Below are 21,972 nucleotides of genomic sequence, written 5' to 3' on the forward strand. Positions count from 1 at the left end.
CAAATGCTGCCTTTTTTAGGTTCATGTCTAACTCCACAGTGTTCCAGTATTGCTCGTGTAAAGCCGTCCTTTGTGACTGTATCTGAAGGTAATTGTACCTGACTCAGAACTGCACAGCTGACACACCTCGGCTTTTAAACGACTCATCATCTTTAGCATCTGTTTACACTTCGGCTCTTTTGTTCTCTTATGTCCATACTTATTAGCTGCATTTACTTACTCACTCTTTTATAGGTAGGCGTAAGAGTCACATCTCTTCTCCTGCTATTCCAGTTCCCTCTGTGACTTTCTTCTCTCTTATCTTGATTTATTAGCAGTGTTTGCTAAAGCCAAACACGTGCTACATCTGTTACTCTTTCATGTTTTTAGTCTGCAACAAAGGGGTTCAGATCATAGCCAACTTACCTTTTTAGCCAATGATGACACTTGTCTAGTGATTGCACGTGTGACAGATGCGACAGATTTCAAAAAGATTTTTAAAAAATGGGTGAGAAATCCAATAGGCTTGTTTGGAGATTGTGATTTCTGGGGCAGGTAAATGTTGCTACAATAACATTTCCCTGGTTTCACATACAAGTCTTGTTCACCCCAAAATGAAAATTTTGATGATTTACTTGCCATGATTTATCTTACCCCTATAGTAACATGGGCGATTTTAACAAATGTTAAAAGTGTTTTTCCCTTTCTGGGCACTGAAAATGTTAATTATATTAGTAATAGCTGTCTATGGAAAGGGTCGGAGAGCTCTTGGATTTCATCAAAATTATCTTAATTTGTGTTCCGAAGATGAATGAAGGTTTTACGGGTTTGGAGCGACTTGAAGGGGGTAAATACGACAGAAATTACAATTTTAGGTGAACTAACCTATACTATAACTTATACTATACCTTACTATAAACGGTGCCCATTTCAAATTATTTGGACGACATAGGGTGGAGAGTGATGTCACACAACCTAAGTAATATCTCCATTTCTCAAACACTAAGCTGAATCATCAGCACAAACATAGGTTAAATTAATGGCATATTTTTAGGAATTTTGTTTCTATGGGATACCTAGTATGAGCTGTAATGATAGTGTTTGACTTAGCAGGAAGTGTTACATTCTTTCTCTATTTGTGTTATTTCAGTATTGATTTTTTTTGTTTGTTTTGCTAAGACATCAGTGGCCTGTTTCAGAAAGGAGGTTAGGTAAAAATGTGTTCATTCACACTACACAAATGCTTTTTTACTAAGTATTTTTTACAATTACTGCGTTATTTCAAGTACAAATATCTGAAAAATTATAAATTAAATCTAAAGTAAGCAGATTTGACATTTTACTTAAAACAAGCCAGTGGGGTAAGAAAAATAATCCTAATGCATTTATGTTACTATCATAATCATTGTCATTTATCTTATGTAGAAAATGCATCTTGATTGAAGAAACTTTAGCTAATTTGACTGGAAACAACAAGACTTGTCAGAATATGTCAGAAAAGCATTATTTGCAGCGCAGGTACATTCATTCACAGCAAATATTTCCATCATCAAGAGGACAAAAGTGGCATGTCCTTTTATACAGGATCCTGACATTCACTTGTTACACCTAGAAGTAACCTAATAATTAGAATTTCCTTTAGGATTTCCAATGGTTGGATGCATTGATGACACGAATATTCCCATCTTTAAACTTTCTGAAAACTGATTGGCCTATTGTATGCAATGGAAGAATGTCAGATGGATGGGTAGTCCAAAATATAGCTGTTAAATGAATGCAAATTATTCACAATTTTATGGTCCTCTTTATTTCCTACAAAACCTTTAATATTAATATTCTTCCTCCATCTCCTTGTCATTTGTCAGTGGTGCTGGTGATTTGCGCGCCTCTGCCTTCTTGCTGTTGGATGGCCTGAGATGTCAAATGTTAATTTCATTACCCTAATTAATAAATGTAACAGGTGGGATAAGAGAACATTTAATTGTGAGAAGAGCATTAGACTGCGACGGAAAAGCTGTTACACATTGAAATGGATGCTAAAAACATTTGACATTAAATAAATATAATTTTAAGTCAAGAAAGCTATACCCATGAACCTTTTATTTTCAGGTACATGCTTAAAGCAGTATCTGATTTTATAGGTTTACATTTTTTTATCTGCTGCCACACACATTTTTTTCCCCCTTTCTTTTTGCCTGTGGGATACCATGAAAATTAAACTTAAACTAATTAAAATTTTAATTTACATATTGACCTCTAAGAATGCAGATGTCTTTTTGTCATGTGCTCTTGCAATGGTGACTCATAATTTCGGAGCTCCATTGATTATGGTTTTTTATAGTCGTGGTGCACGTGCTTAACTCGGAGGCTGAATCCGAAATCGCCCCCTAAACCCTCATTCACTATTTATTCCCTATATGTTAATCCACTAATATACACTCACCTAAAGGATTATTAGGAACACCATACTAATACTGTGTTTGACCCCATTTCGCCTTCAGAACTGCCTTAATTCTACATGGCATTGATTTAACAAGGTGCTGAATGCATTCTTTAGAAATGTTAGTCCATATTGATAGGATAGCATCTTGCAGTTGATGGAGATTTGTGGGATGCACATCCAGGGCACAAAGCTTCCGTTCCACCCCATCCCAAAGATGCTCTATTGGGTTGAATTCTGGTGACTGTGGGGGCCATTTTAGTACAGTCAACTCATTGCCATGTTCAAGAAACCAATTTGAAATGATTTGAGCTTTGTGACATGGTGCATTATCCTGCTGGAATTAGCCATCAGAGGATGGGTACATAGTGCTCATAAAGGGATGGACATGGTCAGAAACAATGCTCAGGTAGGCCGTGGCATTTAAACAATGCACAATTGGCACTAAAGGGCCTTAAGTGTGCCAAGAAAACATCCCCCACACCATTACATCACCAAAACCAGCCTGTACAGTGGTAATAAGGCATGATGGATTCATGTTCTTATTCTGTTTACACCAAATCTTGACACTATCATCTGAAAGTCTCTGACTAAGTATCATCTGACTAATCAGACCAGGAGGTCTTCAACTGCCCAATTTTGGTGAGCTTGTGCAAATTAGAATAGAATAGAATAGAATAGAATAGAATAGAATAGAATAGAATAGAATAGAATAGAATAGAATAGAAGTTTATTGTAATAAGCCTCTCCTAAAATTGTAGCCTCTTTTTCCTATTTGTAGTGGAGATGAGTGGTAACTGGTGGGGTCTTCTGCTCTTGTAGCCCATCTGCCTCAAGGTTGTGTGTGTTGGGGTTTCACAAATGCCGCATACCTAATTTTTAAAAAGTGATTATTTCAGTCAAAGTTGCTCTTCTTTCAGCTTGAATCAGTTGGCCCATTCTCCTCTGACCTCTAGCATCAACAAGGCATTTTTGCCCACAGGACTGCCGCATACTGGATGTTTTTTCTTTTCACACCATTCTTTGTAAACCCTAGAAATGGTTGTGCTTTAAAATCGCAGTAAGATTTTGAAATACTCAGACCGGCCTGTCTGGCACCAACAACCATGCCATGCTCAAAATAGCTTAAATCACCTTTCTTTCTCATTCTGATATTCAGTTTGGAGTTCAGGAGATTGTCGTGACCAAGACCACACCCCTAAATGCATTGAAGCAACTGCCATGTGATTGGCCGATTAGATGATGTTGATTGCATTAATGAGAAATGTAACAGGTGTTCCTAATAATCCATTAGATGAGTGTAGTTCACTTAAAGGAGTGAATGAAAACAAGTGAGTGAATTCAGCTAGCCGTTGTGTGTGCATTGGCTGTACACTGCAGTGCAATGTGGGGTTGAATGAGTGCTCTCAATAACGGTGGTTTCGGACAACACTGAAAATGGCTGTCCCCTCAAATAATGGGTATGGGTCCGATTTTGGATTCAGCCAGAGTGAGTCTACTTGGAGTTGATTTTAATTAACTCAATTCAGCTTTTCTGAACCCTAAAACTCAGACTTTCCCATCTCAGAGTAAGTCAACTCCGAATTCAAGTTTAAACTTAAGAGTTGGTTGAACCTCCATATTGAAACACGTGAGTGTGTGTAGTCTCAAGGCAAAAGTAGACATTGTAAAGTCTCCAGAGGATCCTGTGACCTTTGGTGTTGTCAGACAAGTCTCTGTGTGTATATAGATGATGTCAGCTTGGAGATTGTTGTAGGACAAACAGAACCCGTTTGAGGGCTGTTGAGCTCAGGGGTTTGTGCTTGTTATGCCACACAAACTTTGAGCTATTACAATTCCTCAGTGTCTTTAGATGTAATGCGGCTGCTCTCTTTAATGTAGTTTAATGTCACTTGAAGCAGATATAAGGCCCTGAAGTTAAAATGATTTTTTCAGGTCTCAGTACGGTAGTATCTGACAGATTTGTGAAGTGATTCTCTGTAACATTTGCGTAAAGTTATGCTGCTCTTTTGTATAGCTGCGAGGCATTCAGTGAAGAGATGAATGCTTTTTCTTCGTATGTGTTTGCAGTTGAGTGTGAAATGATTGGAAACGCAAAAATATAATGAAATGGCCTGTGTCCATAATTTTAGTAAGTGCTGTATTATTGCTTAAATGAATGTGACTGCTTGGGTGTTTGATACAGCAGTGGGGCATGAGGCTGTGTCTTTATCTGCACCCTTTTTTCAAACCATATTGATAAATATTTTTAAAGTGCATTTTAACATTATTGTTCAGTGTGTTGTGTATTAAGAGCAAAAATAGGCTTGGTGCAAAACTCTGATTGCACCTACACTCCTATTACACAGATTCACACTACTCATACAAACACTGTGAATGCTGTAACGTGTTAATATGAGCACAAATATATTTGCACAGCATGCAGTCTAAAACAAACTTGTGGATTCACAACAGGTAATTTAACACGCTTTTGCTTGTTTGCTTTAAATATGTGATGAAGCAATTCAATATGACACCAACATTAAATAAATTCATTTGTAATAAAAATGAATAATAGTGATCAAACAATGTGTTTGTACTCATATCGCAGATAAAGGTGGTTGATGGTCAATATAACACTAAATTATACACAACTATTCAAACATTTAATCATTCAAACAGATCACATGATCCTTCAGAAGGGATTCTAATATGCTCATTTGGTACTCACATTTCTTATTATTATCACTGATGAAAATGGATGTAGAAACTGTGATTAATTTTTTTTTCAGGATTCTTTGAATGGAATGTTAAACAGGTTCGTCCACCCAAAAATTAAAATTCTGTCATTTTCTCACCCTCGTGTTGTTCTAAAACGTTAAGAACTTTGTTCATCTTCAGAACACATATTAAGTTATTTTTGATGAAATCTGAGAGCTTTTTGAGCCCTCCATAGACAGTTATTTAATTAACACTTTCAAGGCATGTGACTCAGTGGTTCAACCTTAATTTTATGCCACGCAATCACGGGAAAAGAATGTTGCGCAAAATCTTTAAAAAAAAAGATTTAATTCAACAATTTCTTCACGTCTGTGTCAGTGCGCTGCACAGTAACTCTGAAGCGCTGGACTGTATTTACTACGTCAACAGTTATATGACATGACATAGTAAATACAGTCCAGGGCTTCCGAGTTACATCAGAGCTACGCCAGAACGCCGGCTTATAATTAGCCAAAGCTGTTCATGTGGCCAACGTAAACTGCGTATGAGACTGACACAGACGTGAAGAAATTGTTGAATAAAGTCATTATTTTTGTTTGTTGTGATAAAATGAAGGTTGAACCACTGGAGTCACATGGGCTATTTTAACTGTTTTTACTACCTTTCTAGGCCTTGAAAGTGTTAATTAAATAGCTGTCTATGGAATCAATCAACTTTATTTATACAGCGCTTTTACAATGACGATTGTTTCAAAGCAGCTTCACAGTGTTAAACAGGACAATATTGCAAAAAAACATGAATTTGGCTGTACCGTTGTTCTGAAGAAAAAAGCTGTTATCAGCTTATATTAATTTGTCATATAGTGGCAATGTTGGCACATCAGTATTATGGTTTATATAATTAAATTAGACCTAATTAATTAATTTTATTTGTATATGTAGTTTAATAACTTCGATCATTGAGCAAGGCAAGCCGAAGGCAATAGTGGCAAGGAACCAAAAATCCATCAGGGCATGATGGAGAAAAATAAACTTTGGGAGAAACCAGGCTCAGTTCTCCTCTGGCCTATTATCAAACCATATATGATTATTATTCTGGCATCCTCATAGGTCAGAAATCATATTAGATCGGAATATTCTAAATTTCTGGGTATCCCGCAAGAGATTTATTGGGGATGGCGCGTCGACTACACAAGAATATGAATATCCGAAAAATCGGAGTTGTCACGCTAGAGAGTGGTTTATTGAGGATGATGTGCCGGTGAGGCAAGTTCAGAGGAGACACTAATTGACACGGACTCCGCTAGGGTCACTAATTGGAAGGGTCAGAGAGCTCTTGAATTTGATCAAAAAATATCTTCTCTTGTGTTCCAAAGATGACCAAAAGTCTTATGGGTTTGGAACGACATGAGGGTGAGTAATTAATGACAGACTTTTGACATTTTTGGTAGTACTAACTAGGAGTGGGGGAAAATTTTGATTCTTAGATGCATCACGATGCAGACGTGGATGATTCTGAATCGATTTTCTAAATGTTGATGTTGACGGAATGCCAAAGGCTCAACTCTAAAGCGTGGGAAGTGCAGCGCCGGAAATAAGAGACAGACGCATGATGGCTGAGCAAGAAATCTCACTGGCTCCCTCTGCATTAAAAAGCTTGTGTATGGAAGAGCTTCGGCTTCTATGAAGTTGAAGAGGTAGATGACCTGGACAAGAGCCACACTATATGGATGTTGTGTCAAACTAAACTAAAATATTTTTGAAACACTACAAACATGAGAAACCGCATTACACGTATCTGATGCTCTGTTGTATTGCCGCCAACCAGAGGACCACAAATTTTATGGTCAAGGATTTGCGACCGTATTGTCTGCAGATGTTAATTTAGATGGTAATTTAATAAAAGCTGTTTTTGGATGTGGTATACAGCGAAAACATATCACATATTCACATAACTCGCGTGTATACTTGGTACATGTGCACAGAGGGGAAGGTCGTTCATAAAGAGCCCGACACTTTTGGAGTAATATACAAATCACACTGTACTTCTGTACAGATCATTTATTCAGTGATCTACTGCTGGTACATAATTAAAACAATTGTATAAAAGCTGTGATTGTGGTACAGTAAAATATTAATAAATGTTTCTTTGTCTGAAGGATTATATTGCTGATTGCACATAGCTGGGTTTTGGTTGTTACTTTATGTTCGTGATTCTGAATGCTGAAGTCTAATTAATGTACTATAAGTATTCTGTTACAGACACTTGTTGTTGGTTATTTGCAATGTTGGGACATATTCTGGCAAATGTAAATATATTGGAAATAAATGAACTATGGGTCATTACAAATACTTTGCTTTAAAAGTACCATGTGAGAAAAAAAGAAAACCGTATAGAAAAAAGATGCATCGATAATCGTTTCAAAATCGCATCGCAGCCCTCTGAATCGTAATCGAATCGTGAGGTGCCTAGAGATTCCCACCCCTAGCACTAACCCTTTAAATAAACCACATTTTTTATTTTTTTAATCAACTTTTGAATGGTAGTGGTATTGTAATTCATGATTTTTTTTCTCCCTCACAATTGCGCTTTTTGCTTTTACTATTACGAGCAGAAGTGAGATTGAATTCTAAAGACAAATAGCTTCATCTCTTCTGAATTGACTCTGTATGTGTATTGTGAACTGTGTTTCTCATGCAGAAAAGATCCCTGTGTTACTGAACTGAATGGCAGTAGCAGCAGTGTGATGAACCCCTGACACATCCAAACACTGTGTGTGTTTAGTGTACAGACAGTGTCTCTTGTGTGCTGTTGTATTCAGCTGTTGAGATGGTTCTGTTATGAAGCATAAATCCAAGTGGAAATGACACAGGGGAGGTTTGATCCTCTCATCTCATGGGTGTTACGCTCCGGCATTGACACAGGAAGGGTTTGCACAAATCTTTACTGCCAAGGACCGTCACCCAGAGGCCAGTTTTGTTGCTGGATAAACTTCAGCCTAAATTTGCCTTGCAGATTATTTTTAGGATATATATTTAGGTCAGATTATTTGCACTGGTCTGAAAACACAGAGGGGCCGATATGTTTGGACAACTTTTATACAGGCTGTAAATGAAGTTCCTCATATGAAGTTTCAGATCTGTAATTTAACCTTTAAAAATAGCCTTTCTGCTTGTCGTCTTGCACCTGTGTTAATATTCACTTTCTGGTGAACATAAATTGGTCAGTGGAGTTTACTCTGGTTCTGTGCTTGATTGTCTTTGATATAAGCACATCTATTCTATATTATGTAGCAGCTCTGATCTGAAACCACACTACTTGGCATGGCTTGTAAAGGAATTCCTTCATTTCTGTAAACAAATATATTGCCTTCATACGTTTACATCAAATACTGCCTTTGTAAAGGAACCAAAAAATCACCTGCATTCCTCCAATGCAGATGAACACCATATTAATGTAGGGCTGCTAGGTTATGGAAAAGATTGTAATCACATTGGCCCTCATTTATCAAAAGTGCGTACACCAAATTTCCAGCGTACACCTTGCGTACACCCAAACCCACGGTGACTTTGAGATTTATCAATATGGACGTTGGCGTACGGCACGCTCAAATCCTACGCCAGCTCAGGAGGTGGTGTACGCACGTTTGAGTTAGTGGGGAAATGCGCAGAAAAGCAATTCCTAACACCAAAACGCACTGAAAAGATATGCTATATGACCCACTGTTAAAAACCACACCAACAACATTCAGTGTTTATTTTTGTGCAACATGAACGTCAATGTTTAATTTGTGTGACTTTACCAAAGCGTTTGATTTGTAGGCATATGTATTCCTCTAGTCGCGAGCCTGTGCGCTTTATCTGACGTTTCAGGCCCGCGCCTGGCCCAGCAGCTGCGCACGGACTGAGACTAAAATAATTCAGAGTGACAAAATAATAAAAATGACCTTCTTCTTTTAAATAATATTAAAATTTATAATAATAATACAATAATAACGACATTCTTCTTCTAAATAACAAGCGTCGTTAAGAATAAGAATAATAAGAACAAGAATAAGAATCATACTAATTGTCGTGTAATTATTAATGTGAATGAATGGTAGTACTCCACATCACATCATCATCACTGTCGTGCACCCCAATACATGTGCCGTGATACGAAATTAAATGCTAATTGTTTCAAAACGTGCTGTAAAATAATGCAGTGATGGTAATTTATCATCGAACAGCTATTTAAACTGCTGAAGTGCGCTTCTCAACCTCCACACTATTAACAGTACTCGTTATTTGGGTCCATATTTTGTTTTTGTAGGTGCCTTTATTCCCACTCTTTAAACTCTCAAATAAAACAATTTCGTTTTTTTTTTTTTCACTTCCCTGGTGATGGTCTCGATGGCGCGCGTCTCAATCATCTCACTAGTTCAGTAGTCAGGGCACTGATCAGGGTGTCAGCCCATTGACTTATGTCCTAATCAGTGCCCTGACTAGTGGACTAGTGAGATGATTGAGCGTGCCCGATCTCCACGTCGGAGAAGTTTCGCTTCTTTGCCGTCTTCCGTGTGTCCATGGCGTAAAATGAGGGCGTGGGGGAGGCGGAGACTTGAATATATAGGGGCGTGTTATTCTAATGACGATCGTTTTCAGCCGCCGCATTTATCAAGGGCAGGTATTGCGTACACCTGGATTGCAGAGGTGCGCACAGCTTCATAAATCAGGCGGTGAGAGGAGTGTAAGCATAATCTTACGCCAACATATACACCCGTTTCTACGCAAGATTGATAAATGAGGGCCATTATGTTCACACATAATGCTGAGCAAAGTGACACATTTTGGTCAATTTGGTAATAATGATTATTTAAAACTGCAGTCTGTAGTTTTTCCTCACGTCTGTTCGAAATCTACAACTGCAGTTATTCGCGGAATTATCACCTTTACGGGAATGTGCCTCAGCACAGCACAGTAAAAGGCATTGCAATAAATCGCAATGATTAATTTAAATCTAAAGATCGCTTATCATATTACATCAAACTGCACATTTTTTTTATATTGTTAGTTATCATCATAAATGACGGACTCGGAGTCGGAGAAAAAATGAGCAACCTGTTAGATGGCGTATTCAGTCAGTCAGAGCAGTGCAGACGTCGGCAATCAGGGCTTTGGAGCATGAGATGATGGAGAAAGAGATGATGACGACGATGCAGACGAAAATCCTCTCAGTTCAAAAATCATGAAATTTAATTTGTAGTTGTATGCCCTTTTGTTACCTAATTTTTCTGACATGCTCATTAATGAAATTATATTTTATTTAATAACAATTGTTTGAAAAGTTAATTAACTTTAAAAAGTGAATTGCATTTCAATAAAAGGTGCAATGCTTGATTTGTTTGCTTGTTGCGCTCGCTTGCGCCCTTCTTGTGGGCATAGGAGTCTAAGTACAGGCTAAATACATGTTGCAAAACAAAACAAAAAAACCTGTGCATTTAGAACTTGTACAAAAAGACAAAACAGAAATCTTACACGTTTGCCACTTGTGTACAGTACTCTTCCTCTCAGATTTCTATCCATTGTAGGGCCTCGCAAACCAGTGCTCTCTGAACTGGCTTACTGTCCATGTTCCCTCACATCATTAGCCACAAGTGTGATCAATTTTGAGTTGTGTTCAAGTGATGACATCTATGCTGTAATTGTGTTTCTTTTGTGTCACCTATGCTCACCTTTATGCAGCACGGGTGCATCACAATGAAAATGTGTTGGCAAGTTGTGTCTAAACAGGCCAAAAGAATGATTGATTCAATTAGTTTGTTCAGGCAACCGACCATTTGGTTCAGACAATATTAGTATTTTAGTAATTTTTAGTTTAGTATTTTAGCAATTGAGAAACTGTAATGTGAACACTTTTAATAAATGGTTGTGAATTCACTGGGTCTAGTTGCCATGTTCAGCGCGTTGTTCCAGGAAGAGCGCACCGCCTCAGATTTGCTATTCAGAATGTGTGGGTGTTGGTGACACTATGTATTAGAGGTTATATTTGATTTATTAATAAAGGATTTAGTTATATTGTACTCGTTGTACAATACTACTAGCCCTTTATTTAGACTAAAAACCCTTCTCATTGTTTTGGTGAGGAACATGGTGTTTTGAGCAGCATTTGCAAGAATTAAGGCTAACAATTAATTAAACGACGATTGATCATGGGAATTTGTGTAAATTGACATCGCCAATTTGATTGTAAAAAAAAAAAAAATCCACCTTATTTTTCACATAGTTGCAGGCAAGAATATTTGTAAATTCCTGTGTCTGGATTCTCGTGTCACCTGAATTATTTTTAGCTGTTCTAAACAGTTCATTATGCTGCTTGATATTGCAAACTGGTATTTCTTACCATATTATTTTAATATATTGCCTTAATTATAAACCCACTGGTTTGTAGCACACACAGTTTTTCCATTTGCCTCACTTTGTCATTCTTCTCGCACATTGACAGAAATCAGCTTGTATGGGGATGAAATGATTGTATGCACTATTCTAAACAAAGCTGCTTCTCTACAGCAATAAAACCCCTTGTGTGTTATTGTTCTGAGTAAATTAATCTTTCTGCTTCTGTTCTCAGTGCCGGCCCCAAAGGAGACAACATTTATGAGTGGAGGTCCACTATCCTGGGTCCTCCAGGTTCAGTGTATGAGGGAGGAGTTTTCTTCCTGGACATCGCTTTCACACCAGACTACCCCTTCAAACCACCCAAGGTCAGAGCCTTCTTCCATCTCCTCATTACAATCAATTTAATCAATGTTAATTATGGACATACTGTGTATGACTGACAACATAATGACTTTGTTCACACAGTTAGTGTTTGAATTGGACAAACATATTCCCTTAATGTAAACTTAAGTTTAAAGGTTTGGGGTCAGTAATATTTTTCAAAATAAATTAATACGTTTTATTTGGCAACAATGCATTACATTTATCAAGTTACAGCCTTATAAACACTGTTACAAAAAAGTTTGACATTCCTGGACAGTCCCATTATGAAATTGTCACTGGGTCCATTTTTTTTCTCTGTATTATTTTCTTCATAACACACTAAGGAGGATTTTTTGACTTTCTAACAGCATCATACTTCTGTTTTCTGACATTTTATGACCTGAAAGAACTTATATTAGTGTTTGGCAGCAAAGAATAACCTGAGGCACATGCCACATGCCATATATTGATGTGACAGACAACACATAAACTGACAATTAACACATTCAACATAATCATTTAATGCTAAACTGTGTGTGAACAGAACCATATTAAGCAGTTAAAACAGGACTGACAGCCATATTCAACAAAAAATAACTTGCAAGAATGGTGTTAAAACACTTCTTTTAGTTACTTTCAATTAGGCTTTTTAGTGTTCATCTGATTTTAATGTTTGTAATATTGTGAAATAGCCTGACAAGCCAGAACCACATCAAGATGTTTGGTCTGGAAACTCACCATTGACAGGGCTCAATCCGAGGGGCGGGATAAACGGTTGTCTTTCAAACTCCCTCTGTACACAATAGGATAGCGCTACAACCAACCAGAGCAACGAAGGTGAAGCAGAGCTAGTTGACAGATTAAACTTTCACCGTATCCGGTCGGCAAAACTCTGAACACATCTTCCCTTTTTAAGAACGATTTCAGTGTTGTTCTTTTCTCAGAGGAAAGCTTAACTCCAAGTCTTCCAGAGTTGCGGTCAAAGCTGTTTCTGTGTTTACTAGTAACGCACAAGTGCAACTCGGCTGTCATTATGTTAAGCCCCGGCCACCGACTCTATACACGATGTGATTGGCCCGACCGGAGTTTGGCTTTTACAGCTCAGAAGTGTATTGTGAGTTGCTAGACGACACTCGTGGCAGATTAGATTTGCTGCCGCTAGGGTGCATCTAGATTTCTAGGCTAATTGTGAAATAGATAATATAATAGAGCGCCTGTCCATGACAGACATAAGACGTGCCCTGTTATAACTGGGCCTGTAAAGAGGAAAAAAGTGGGGTGTGCAGACTTTTTTATGATAAGAAAAGCCTCTGGTTTATTCATTTGTTACATGTATACTGGGAGTGCAGAATTATTAGGCAAGTTGTATTTTTGAGGATTAATTTTATTATTGACCAACAACCATGTTCTCGATGAACACAAAAAACTCATTAATATCAAAGCTGAATATTTTTGGAAGTTTTAGTTTTTAGTTTTAGCTATTTTAGAGGGATATCTGTGTGTGCAGGTGACTTACTGTGCATAATTATTAGGCAACTTAACAAAAAACAAATTTATACCCATTTCAATTATTTATTTTTACCAGTGAAACCAATATAACATCTCAACATTAACAAATATACATTTCTGACATTCAAAAACCAAACAAAAACAAATCAGTGACCAATATAGCCATTGACCAATTTGTCCATGGATTCTGTCAGTGTTTTGATCTGTTGACCATCAACATTGCGTGCAGCAGCAACCACAGCCTCCCAGACACTGTTCAGAGAAGTGTACTGTAGGGCTGGGCGATATGGAGCAAAAAATATATCTCGATATATTTTGCTATATCTCGATATACGATATATATCTCGATATCTTTACAGGAAAAATAACCCCCTAAAAACTACAGCAAAAACAAATATACCAAATACCACAAACTTTTTTTTTTTAATTGAAGTACAAAGAGGTAGTCAAGTGCTTTTGCGACATTAAAAAAAAAAACTCCCTGATTACATAAATAATAATAATTTAACTGTAAAAGAAAATAAATAATATTGCCTTCTTTTCATTTATTTCATGCTTTCAAAAGATGAATCAAAGACTCCCTTTTTTACAGTTAAAGTAAACAGTAAGCATTTTGCAGAAAGATGGGGGCATGACTGAGATATAAATAAACTGATTTTGTCATAACACCATTTCCTGTTAAATTTGTATCAAAATTCAAACATTGATGTTTGTCATGAGTTTGACAAAATTCAAACTCATCATGCAGACCATGCAGGCTACACACGAGCTGAATTTCACTTCTTTTCCAGTTACAGAACGAAATATGAATGTCAGAAGGTAGGCTATATGATAATATGATACAGTACAACTTACAGAAGAGCACCGCGTGTCTCAGGACACTCGGGATGTCGCGTTTTTCCCTCTTGGTTAAAACATGAATAGACCTATTCATCATAATCCCGTGATAAAACTGACAAAATAATAATAGTAATGATATTGCAATACTTTTTAAATGTTTTCAAATGATATGCGACCATTTTGACATTTTAACCGAAAACCATGCGATCAGTTAGACACAGATCATAAACTGGCATGATTGCGACCGCGTCTCGCACCAGTAGTGTCAATCACCTGACTGTGGGTGAAACTTGCGATATGAACTATGATGAACATTAATATTTCTTTATGAATTTTAGCAAGCAGTTGTGTTAGAAGGAAAACATGGTCTCTAAACTGAGTCCTGAACAACGTGCGCGCTTGACAACATGATAACTAATCCTCACCTGGTTGTGGAAGCAGCCGTGTTCAATGAGACAACACGCGAGGGGAGGGGGAACAAAAGCAAGAGGCGGGAGGCGCGCGAGCGGGAGCGAGCACAGCACAGAGAAGGCAAACAGCAAAGTGACGGAATCAGAATTAAATACAAACAATATATCGATATATACGATATGTCCAAATCCATATCGAGCTGAAAAAATATCTCGATATATTTTAAATATCGAGATATCGCCCACCCCTAGTGTACTGTTTTCCCTCCTTGTAAATCGCACATTTGATGATGGACCACAGGTTCTCAATGGGGTTCAGATCAGGTGAACAAGGAGGCCATATCATTAGATTTTCTTCTTTTATACCCTTTCTTGCCAGCCACGCTGTGGAGTACTTGGACGCGTGTGATGGAGCATTGTCCTGCATGAAAATCATGTTTTTCTTGAAGGATGCAGACTTCTCCCTGTAACACTGCTTGAAGAAGGTGTCTTCCAGAAACTGGCAGTAGGACTGGGAGTTGAGCTTGACTCCATCCTCAACCCGAAAAGGCTCCACAAGCTCATCTTTGATGATACCAGCCCAAACCAGTACTCCACCTCCACCTTGCTGGCGTCTGAGTCGGACTGGAGCTCTCTGCCCTTTACCAATCCAGCCACGGGCCCATCCATCTGGCCCATCAAGACTCACTCTCATTTCATCAGTCCATAAAACCTTAGAAAAATCAGTCTTGAGATATTTCTTGGCCCAGTCTTGACGTTTCAGCTTGTGTGTCTTGTTCAGTGGTGGTCGACTTTCTGCCTTTCTTACCTTGGCCATGTGTCTGAGTATTGCACACCTTGTGCTTTTGGGCACTCCAGTGATGTTGCAGCTCTGAAATATGGCCAAACTGGTGGCAAGTGGCATCTTGGCAGCTGCACGCTTGACTTTTCTCAGTTCACAGGCAGTTATTTTGCGCCTTGGTTTTTCCACACGCTTCTTGTGACCCTGTTGACTATTTTGAATGAAACACTTGATTGTTTGATGATCACGCTTCAGAAGCTTGGCTATTTTAAGACTGCTGCATCCCTCTGCAATATATCTCACTATTTTTGACTTTTCTGAGCCTGTAAAGTCCTTCTTTTTACCCATTTTGCCAAAGGAAAGGAAGTTGCCTAATAATTATGCACACCTGATATAGAGCGTTGATGTCATTAGACCACACCCCTTCTCATTACAGAGATGCACATCACCTAATATGCTTAATTGGTAGTAGGCTTTCCAGCCTATACAGCTTGGAGTACGACAACATGCATAACGAGGATGATGTGGTCAAAATACTCATTTGCCTAATAATTCTGCACTCCCTGTATAGCGCTTTTCTAGGCACTCAAAGCGCTTTCCATATAGAAAGGGGAATCTCCTCAACCACCACCAATGTGCAGCATCCACCTGGATGATGTTACTGCAGCCATATTGCACCAGAACTCCCACCACACACCAGCTTATAGTGGAGAGGAGCAAATCAGGATATGGGGATGATTAGGAGGCCATGATGGACAGAAGCCAATGGGCAAGGATTTTGGCTAGGATGCCGGGGTTACACCCATACTTTTTTCCCGAAAGGACATCCTGGGATTTTTATTGACATGGTCATTAAAAATCTTTAAGCGTTTCATCTGAAGGACAGTGCTTGTTGACAGTACAGTGTTTCCATCACTATACTGGGGCATTACAAAAATTAGTTTACCCAGTTGGTGTCCCATCCAGGTACTGTCCAGGCTCAGCCCTGCTTAGCTTCAGCAGGAAACCAGTCTTAGGTTACAGGTAGGCCTGTTGCAATAGTCAATAAATCAATTAATCGCACAATAAAAAAAAATGAGCTCGATAATCTTTCCGGCCGTGATAATTGCCATTTGCATGCTTTTTTGTTTTCCTCGTCTCTCTCGTTGACTGCGCGCACCTCGTCCGTTTGGGGAGATGTTTATACTCGACGCGCAGACCGGGTGCGGCATGATGGGATGTCATTCTCGGGCAGCAGATTCGTCTGGAACTCATGGCTCTTCGGTTGCGGAGCCACACACAAAGTTACGAAATTTGACGTGCACAACGCCAAGTGAAATGGGGTCTCGCGCACTCCGCGTCAACGTCATTTTTGCCGCACGCGCTCGAGCGGACGCGTCGTGGATGAGGCTTAAAGCTACACTGAAGTTTGATAAATGCAAGTTAATTCTTCAGTTCAATCTTTGTGTGCTAAAAAGGCACATTAGTTCCTGTAGAGATAGCAATACACATTCTCCTTTTTTTGCCAAATAAATGAAAGCATGTCATCAATGTTTTCTCTCTCGCTGTATCAAAATATCACTTTCCTCAGAAATGGTCAAGTTCAGTTTGGGCTATGATATAACTTTTTTTTTTAATACTGTATCCTAAATTGTGGATAATGTATCATATGCTGAAGTACATTTCTGGATTAAAAAAAAACAAAACAAAACAAGAACCGTACCGAACGGAAAACCGTGACCCTAAAACCTTGATACGAGCCGAACCGTGGGTTTTGTGAACCGTGCCGCCCCTAATATGCTCCTAAAACGCAATCATCCATGCCGTTTTCATTCATTTTATTAAATGTTTTTGGTGCTTATTTAAATGCATTTTTTAAAAAGACTGAGAGTCCATGCTTCTATTGTTTTTGGTTGTTTTGTTCATTTATTGTGGTTATTTAAAATGTTTTCCATTTTTAGTGTTAAATTCTTTTTTAGAAATGAAAGTTTATTGATCTTTGAAAAGGTGTACCTGCATTTTTATGCCATTATCATTATTTTAGATGAAAATGGTCTCAGAACGACAATATTATCGTTTATCGCAATAATTTCTTGGCCAAATTATCGTCCAGCTAAATTTGTTATCATGACAGGCCTAGTTACAGGGTGATATGGCTGCTGGATTAGGATTAATGAGCTATCAGTTTGTCAATAAACAAAGTTAATGGGGACTAATTTACAGGGGTTGGACAAAAACACGATAGTTTATTAGTATGGGATTTCTAGGATTTCTTTGTCTTGTGAATGGCAGATATTTTCACTGGTGTAACCATCAAGCACAGTAGGGAATGCCATGATATTGCAGCCCAAACCATCACTGATCCACCCCCGTGCTTCACTCTTTGCACGCAACAATCCCTGTTGAGCCTCCTTGGGGCATCCACACCGTAACCATCATGGATGTGGGAAAGACATTGTCCAAACACTGTAAATTTCACTGCAAACACTATCTTAGTATCTCTTAGTATCCTCATGTCATTCCAAAATACATCTTTCATTCTCGAATCAAGATATTTGATCAGATCTGAAATATTCAGTCCCTCACATTTGAAAGTAATTTCATTATGTGAAGTCACTTATAATGGTGGTTTCTTAATTAATCTTGTCCTGTTCTGATCTCTCAGGTGACGTTTCGCACGAGAATCTACCACTGCAACATTAACAGTCAGGGTGTGATCTGTCTGGACATCCTGAAGGACAACTGGAGCCCAGCACTCACCATCTCCAAAGTTCTGCTGTCCATCTGCTCTCTACTCACAGACTGTAACCCTGGTAAGATACACAAGCATATGAAAGTCTTCTAACTCGGAAAGAGCTATTTTGCTGGTCATGGACTGAAGCTCCAGTGTTTTTGTCAGTATGTTGGAGCTCCACCTGTTTGACCTAGACTACAGCAGAGGCAGTTACAGGTGTGAGCATATATGCAGTTGCTTAATGCTCATGTATAAAACTGCGTACATACGTTTTCAGTTCATCTCATGTCTGAGCTTTCAGTGCATTTCACCTTTACCTTATGAGTAAAAAGTAAATACATTTTTTTTAATGGTTTTTGCTCCAAACACACGTTTTTTTTTTTGTTTTGTTTTTTTTTGTGGCCGATAACTGTGACTTGTGTTTTGTTTTGCTCTTTCCTCTGCACTTCCTCGTTTGTTTATGCGTCAGGTCACAGGTTACTCTTTTAGCGCGACTCTTTTAAGTCGACTTGCCATCTGCCAGAAGCTAGTTATTTTAGGCTATAAAGATTTAAATATGGATATTTTTCTTACAAAAATTCATCACTTCACTTCAGAAGGTCTTTATTAACCCTGTGTGGAGTACTTTTACAATGAATAGATGGACTTTTTTGACCTTCAAAATCACATTTACCCTTCACTGCCGTTATAAAGATATATTTTAAGATAACTCTAATTGTGTTTGTCTGAAAGAAGAAAGTCATGGCGTAAATGTAAATCATGGGATAAATTACATTTTTGGGTGAATTGTCCCTTTAAATAAATAGAAAAGAAATTTACTTGAAAAAAAAATCAGAATTTCCCAGTAAAACAATTGTCATAAAATCTGACAATTTATATAGTTTGAATAAACAAATGCATTAATTTACCATAGTTTCTGGAAAATAAGTTGCAGCGGTTCAAAAGACCAAAAAACCTTACACTGATAAGTTTCATCAAATGCGTGCGCTTTTGCACCTTGACAGTAATTGTTTTATTTAAAAGTCACTTTGGAATAAAAAACACAGCTCGTTTCAGATGAATAGATGGAAAATACGATACATTTCATTCACTGTAAAAGCAAAGTGTTGCTTAAAAATTCTGTCTATTTAAGATTGATATTCACTCAAAGAATTCTATGTGTTTGTAATTTATGTGTATCATATTTGGTTGTGGTTAGACAATGCATTCATAATCATTTGGCTGTGTCTGTATTGTACTGGTGATGAAATTTACATTCCCTATAGGGCATATGCGTAAAAACTTAAATATAACATGGGCTACATACAGCAGTGGCCAAAAGCGGTGTCCGGCCTAGGAAAATTGACATTTTCACCCTTTATTCAAGTATTTAAGCTAGGGCTGTCAAAGTTAATGTGTTAACGCAAATTAATTTAAACGGCACAATTTATTAACACACGATTAATGCAGCACGCATTTTCTGTTTGATCCGTGGTGTAGCCCGTAGTTGGAGAAATTGAGATCAGCCATAGACATAAAGGATGCAGCAGCAAACATTACTAGGGAAAGAAAATGGTTAACATTAATATTACTATTCTAAACCAAAAGTGCAGTTAGTGCCTATAAGCTAGCATATTTTCTGTTTAACCTTTATTAGACACCAGGTCAAAAGAAAAGTGCGTTTTTTCACTAAGCACATTCTCTGCAGCCAGAGCGTGATGCACTGCAAGCTCACTCTCGCTCATGTCCGAGGTAAATCATTAATACCATCACCACTTACAGTACATGTGTTTTATTGAACTAAATACATTACAGTCATCTAAAACTAATGCACAGGTTACTTTTCTGAACAAGAGCGCTACCAAGTCTTTGTTTCTCAGACCGTTCGCATGAATTGCGGCACAGTTAGGCACGCACACACAAAATACCAGCAGTGCAATAGGGAACACACATCTCTTAAAGGGGCCACACTATATTCCTACTCGAAGAATATGGACCTACTCCAGGTATGGTGTGGTACTGGTGCGCTCACAGGTCCGCATGCATATTTGTCCATATACCCATGTTGATTAGGGTATTAAAAACTTAATTCAAACTTAATTTAATATACATTTACAACGTATAAAAATGTGCAATTAAATTGCGATTAATCACGAGTTAACTATGACAATCATGCGATTAATCGCCATTAAATATTTTAATTGATTGACAGTCCTAATTTAAGCAATTGTTTTATTTGTGAAAACATGCCAATTTGCCAGTTTGTGCGGACATAATTTTTTGGCCATGCTGTCATACAAAGAAATTATGAGCACATGCAAAAACAGAAAAATCAACTAAATATTGAATATATTTGTCATGGTTTTTGTAGTCAGTACTTTTTCCTGTGAGCTTTTTGTTTTTTGATTAAAAGAAATTGCTTAATTTATCTGACAAAAAAATAAAGATATAGATTTTATTTACTAAGTAAATTAAGTTTAGTGTTTTGTTCTTCCCTCATATTTAAAATCTTAAATATATATATTTTAAATATGAGGAAAGAACAGTTATATATACTTGTTTTTCCCTTCTCAGTTTGATGGTTTAATTGAACATGTAGGGTCAACAAATCCCCTCCAGACATCACTTTTGACCACTACAGTGATGAGTGTTTCAAATCACTTCAGTTCTGTAGCTAGTAAGGCAGTTCACTAGATTTTGAACTAAGTTAATGATTGTGTTTAATCTGAAGAAACATCTGACTGTTTTTCTACAGCTGATCCTCTGGTAGGAAGTATCGCCACGCAGTACACAACCAACAGACCAGAGCACGACAGGATAGCCAAACAGTGGACCAAACGCTACGCCACATAATTTCCTCTGACTGCAGAGCACTGCCTGTCAGACATCTGTGGGTGGGATGGGGGAGGAACTATATGAGGAAATAGGGGGTGGGGTGGGGTGGGGTGGTTGGGTCCCATAGGGTAGAGATACAGGGTGGATTTTATGATGGAATTTAAATTCCCATTTAAATTTTTTTTTGTCTTTCCCTGCATAATGTTTTTGTTGTGTTTGTTTCCCTTGGCTCAAGTAGCATCATGATTTGACAAAAATGGATCTTAATGTGTGTTTTCTTTGCCGCCTTGTTGTAAATTGATCTTTTTTGGAGCGCCATCATTATTGTCAAATGAAGTCAGCATGAGCCTATAGCAAGATTGTTCCATGTATGTATTTCCCCACCTATATTAAAGTTGAAGTTGATGTAAAAAATTGTACAGTATCTTTCATGGCAATAACAAGTGTGTGTGTGTGTGTGTGTGTGTGTGTGTGTGTGTGTTCGTTCGTGTTCTGGTATGGGGAATTTCACAACCTGAGGAACATCTCTGAAGATGTTATATACACACTATATTGCCAGAAGTATTGGGACACCCCTCCAAATCTATGAATTCAATCACTTCCATGGCCACAGGTGTATAAAATCAAGCACCTAGGCAAGCAGACTGATTCTACAAACATTTGTGAACGATTGGGTTGCTCAGCGAATTCAGTGAATTCAAGCATGGTCCCATAATAGGTTGCCACTTGTGCAATAAGTCATAAATTTCCTCACTGCTAAATTTCCACAGTGAACTGTTAGTGACATCATCAATTAGGTAAGCAAATAATTAGGAACAACAGCCACGAAGTGGTAGGCCACAATATATCACAGAGCGGGGTCAGCACATGCTGAGGAGCACAGTGCAGAACTTGACAACTTTCTGCAGAGTCAATAGCTAGACCTCCAAACTTTGTGTGGCTTTCAGATTAGCTCAAGAGCAGTGTGTAAAGAGCTTCATGGAATGAGTTTCCACGGACAAGCAGCAGCATCCAAGCCTTTCATCACCAAGTAGGATGCAGTGGTG

General features: G+C 38.1%; 1 protein-coding gene across 2 annotated transcripts in view; it reads left to right on the forward strand.

Annotated features, from left to right (window-relative positions):
• ube2e1 (ubiquitin-conjugating enzyme E2E 1) overlaps positions 1 to 21,340 on the forward strand; it is a 33,296-nt gene extending 11,956 nt beyond the window's left edge. For both annotated transcript variants that reach the window (XM_067425222.1, XM_067425223.1), the window contains exons 4-6: positions 11,729 to 11,861; positions 18,044 to 18,191; positions 20,847 to 21,340. In XM_067425222.1, the coding sequence (XP_067281323.1) occupies positions 11,729 to 11,861; positions 18,044 to 18,191; positions 20,847 to 20,944 (379 nt within the window). In that variant the 3' untranslated portion in view covers positions 20,945 to 21,340. The remainder of the gene's footprint in view (positions 1 to 11,728; positions 11,862 to 18,043; positions 18,192 to 20,846) is intronic.
• Positions 21,341 to 21,972: the final 632 nt, after the last annotated feature.

Source organism: Pseudorasbora parva, chromosome 19, assembly GCF_024679245.1.
Source record: "Pseudorasbora parva isolate DD20220531a chromosome 19, ASM2467924v1, whole genome shotgun sequence".
NCBI lineage: Eukaryota > Metazoa > Chordata > Actinopteri > Cypriniformes > Gobionidae > Pseudorasbora > Pseudorasbora parva.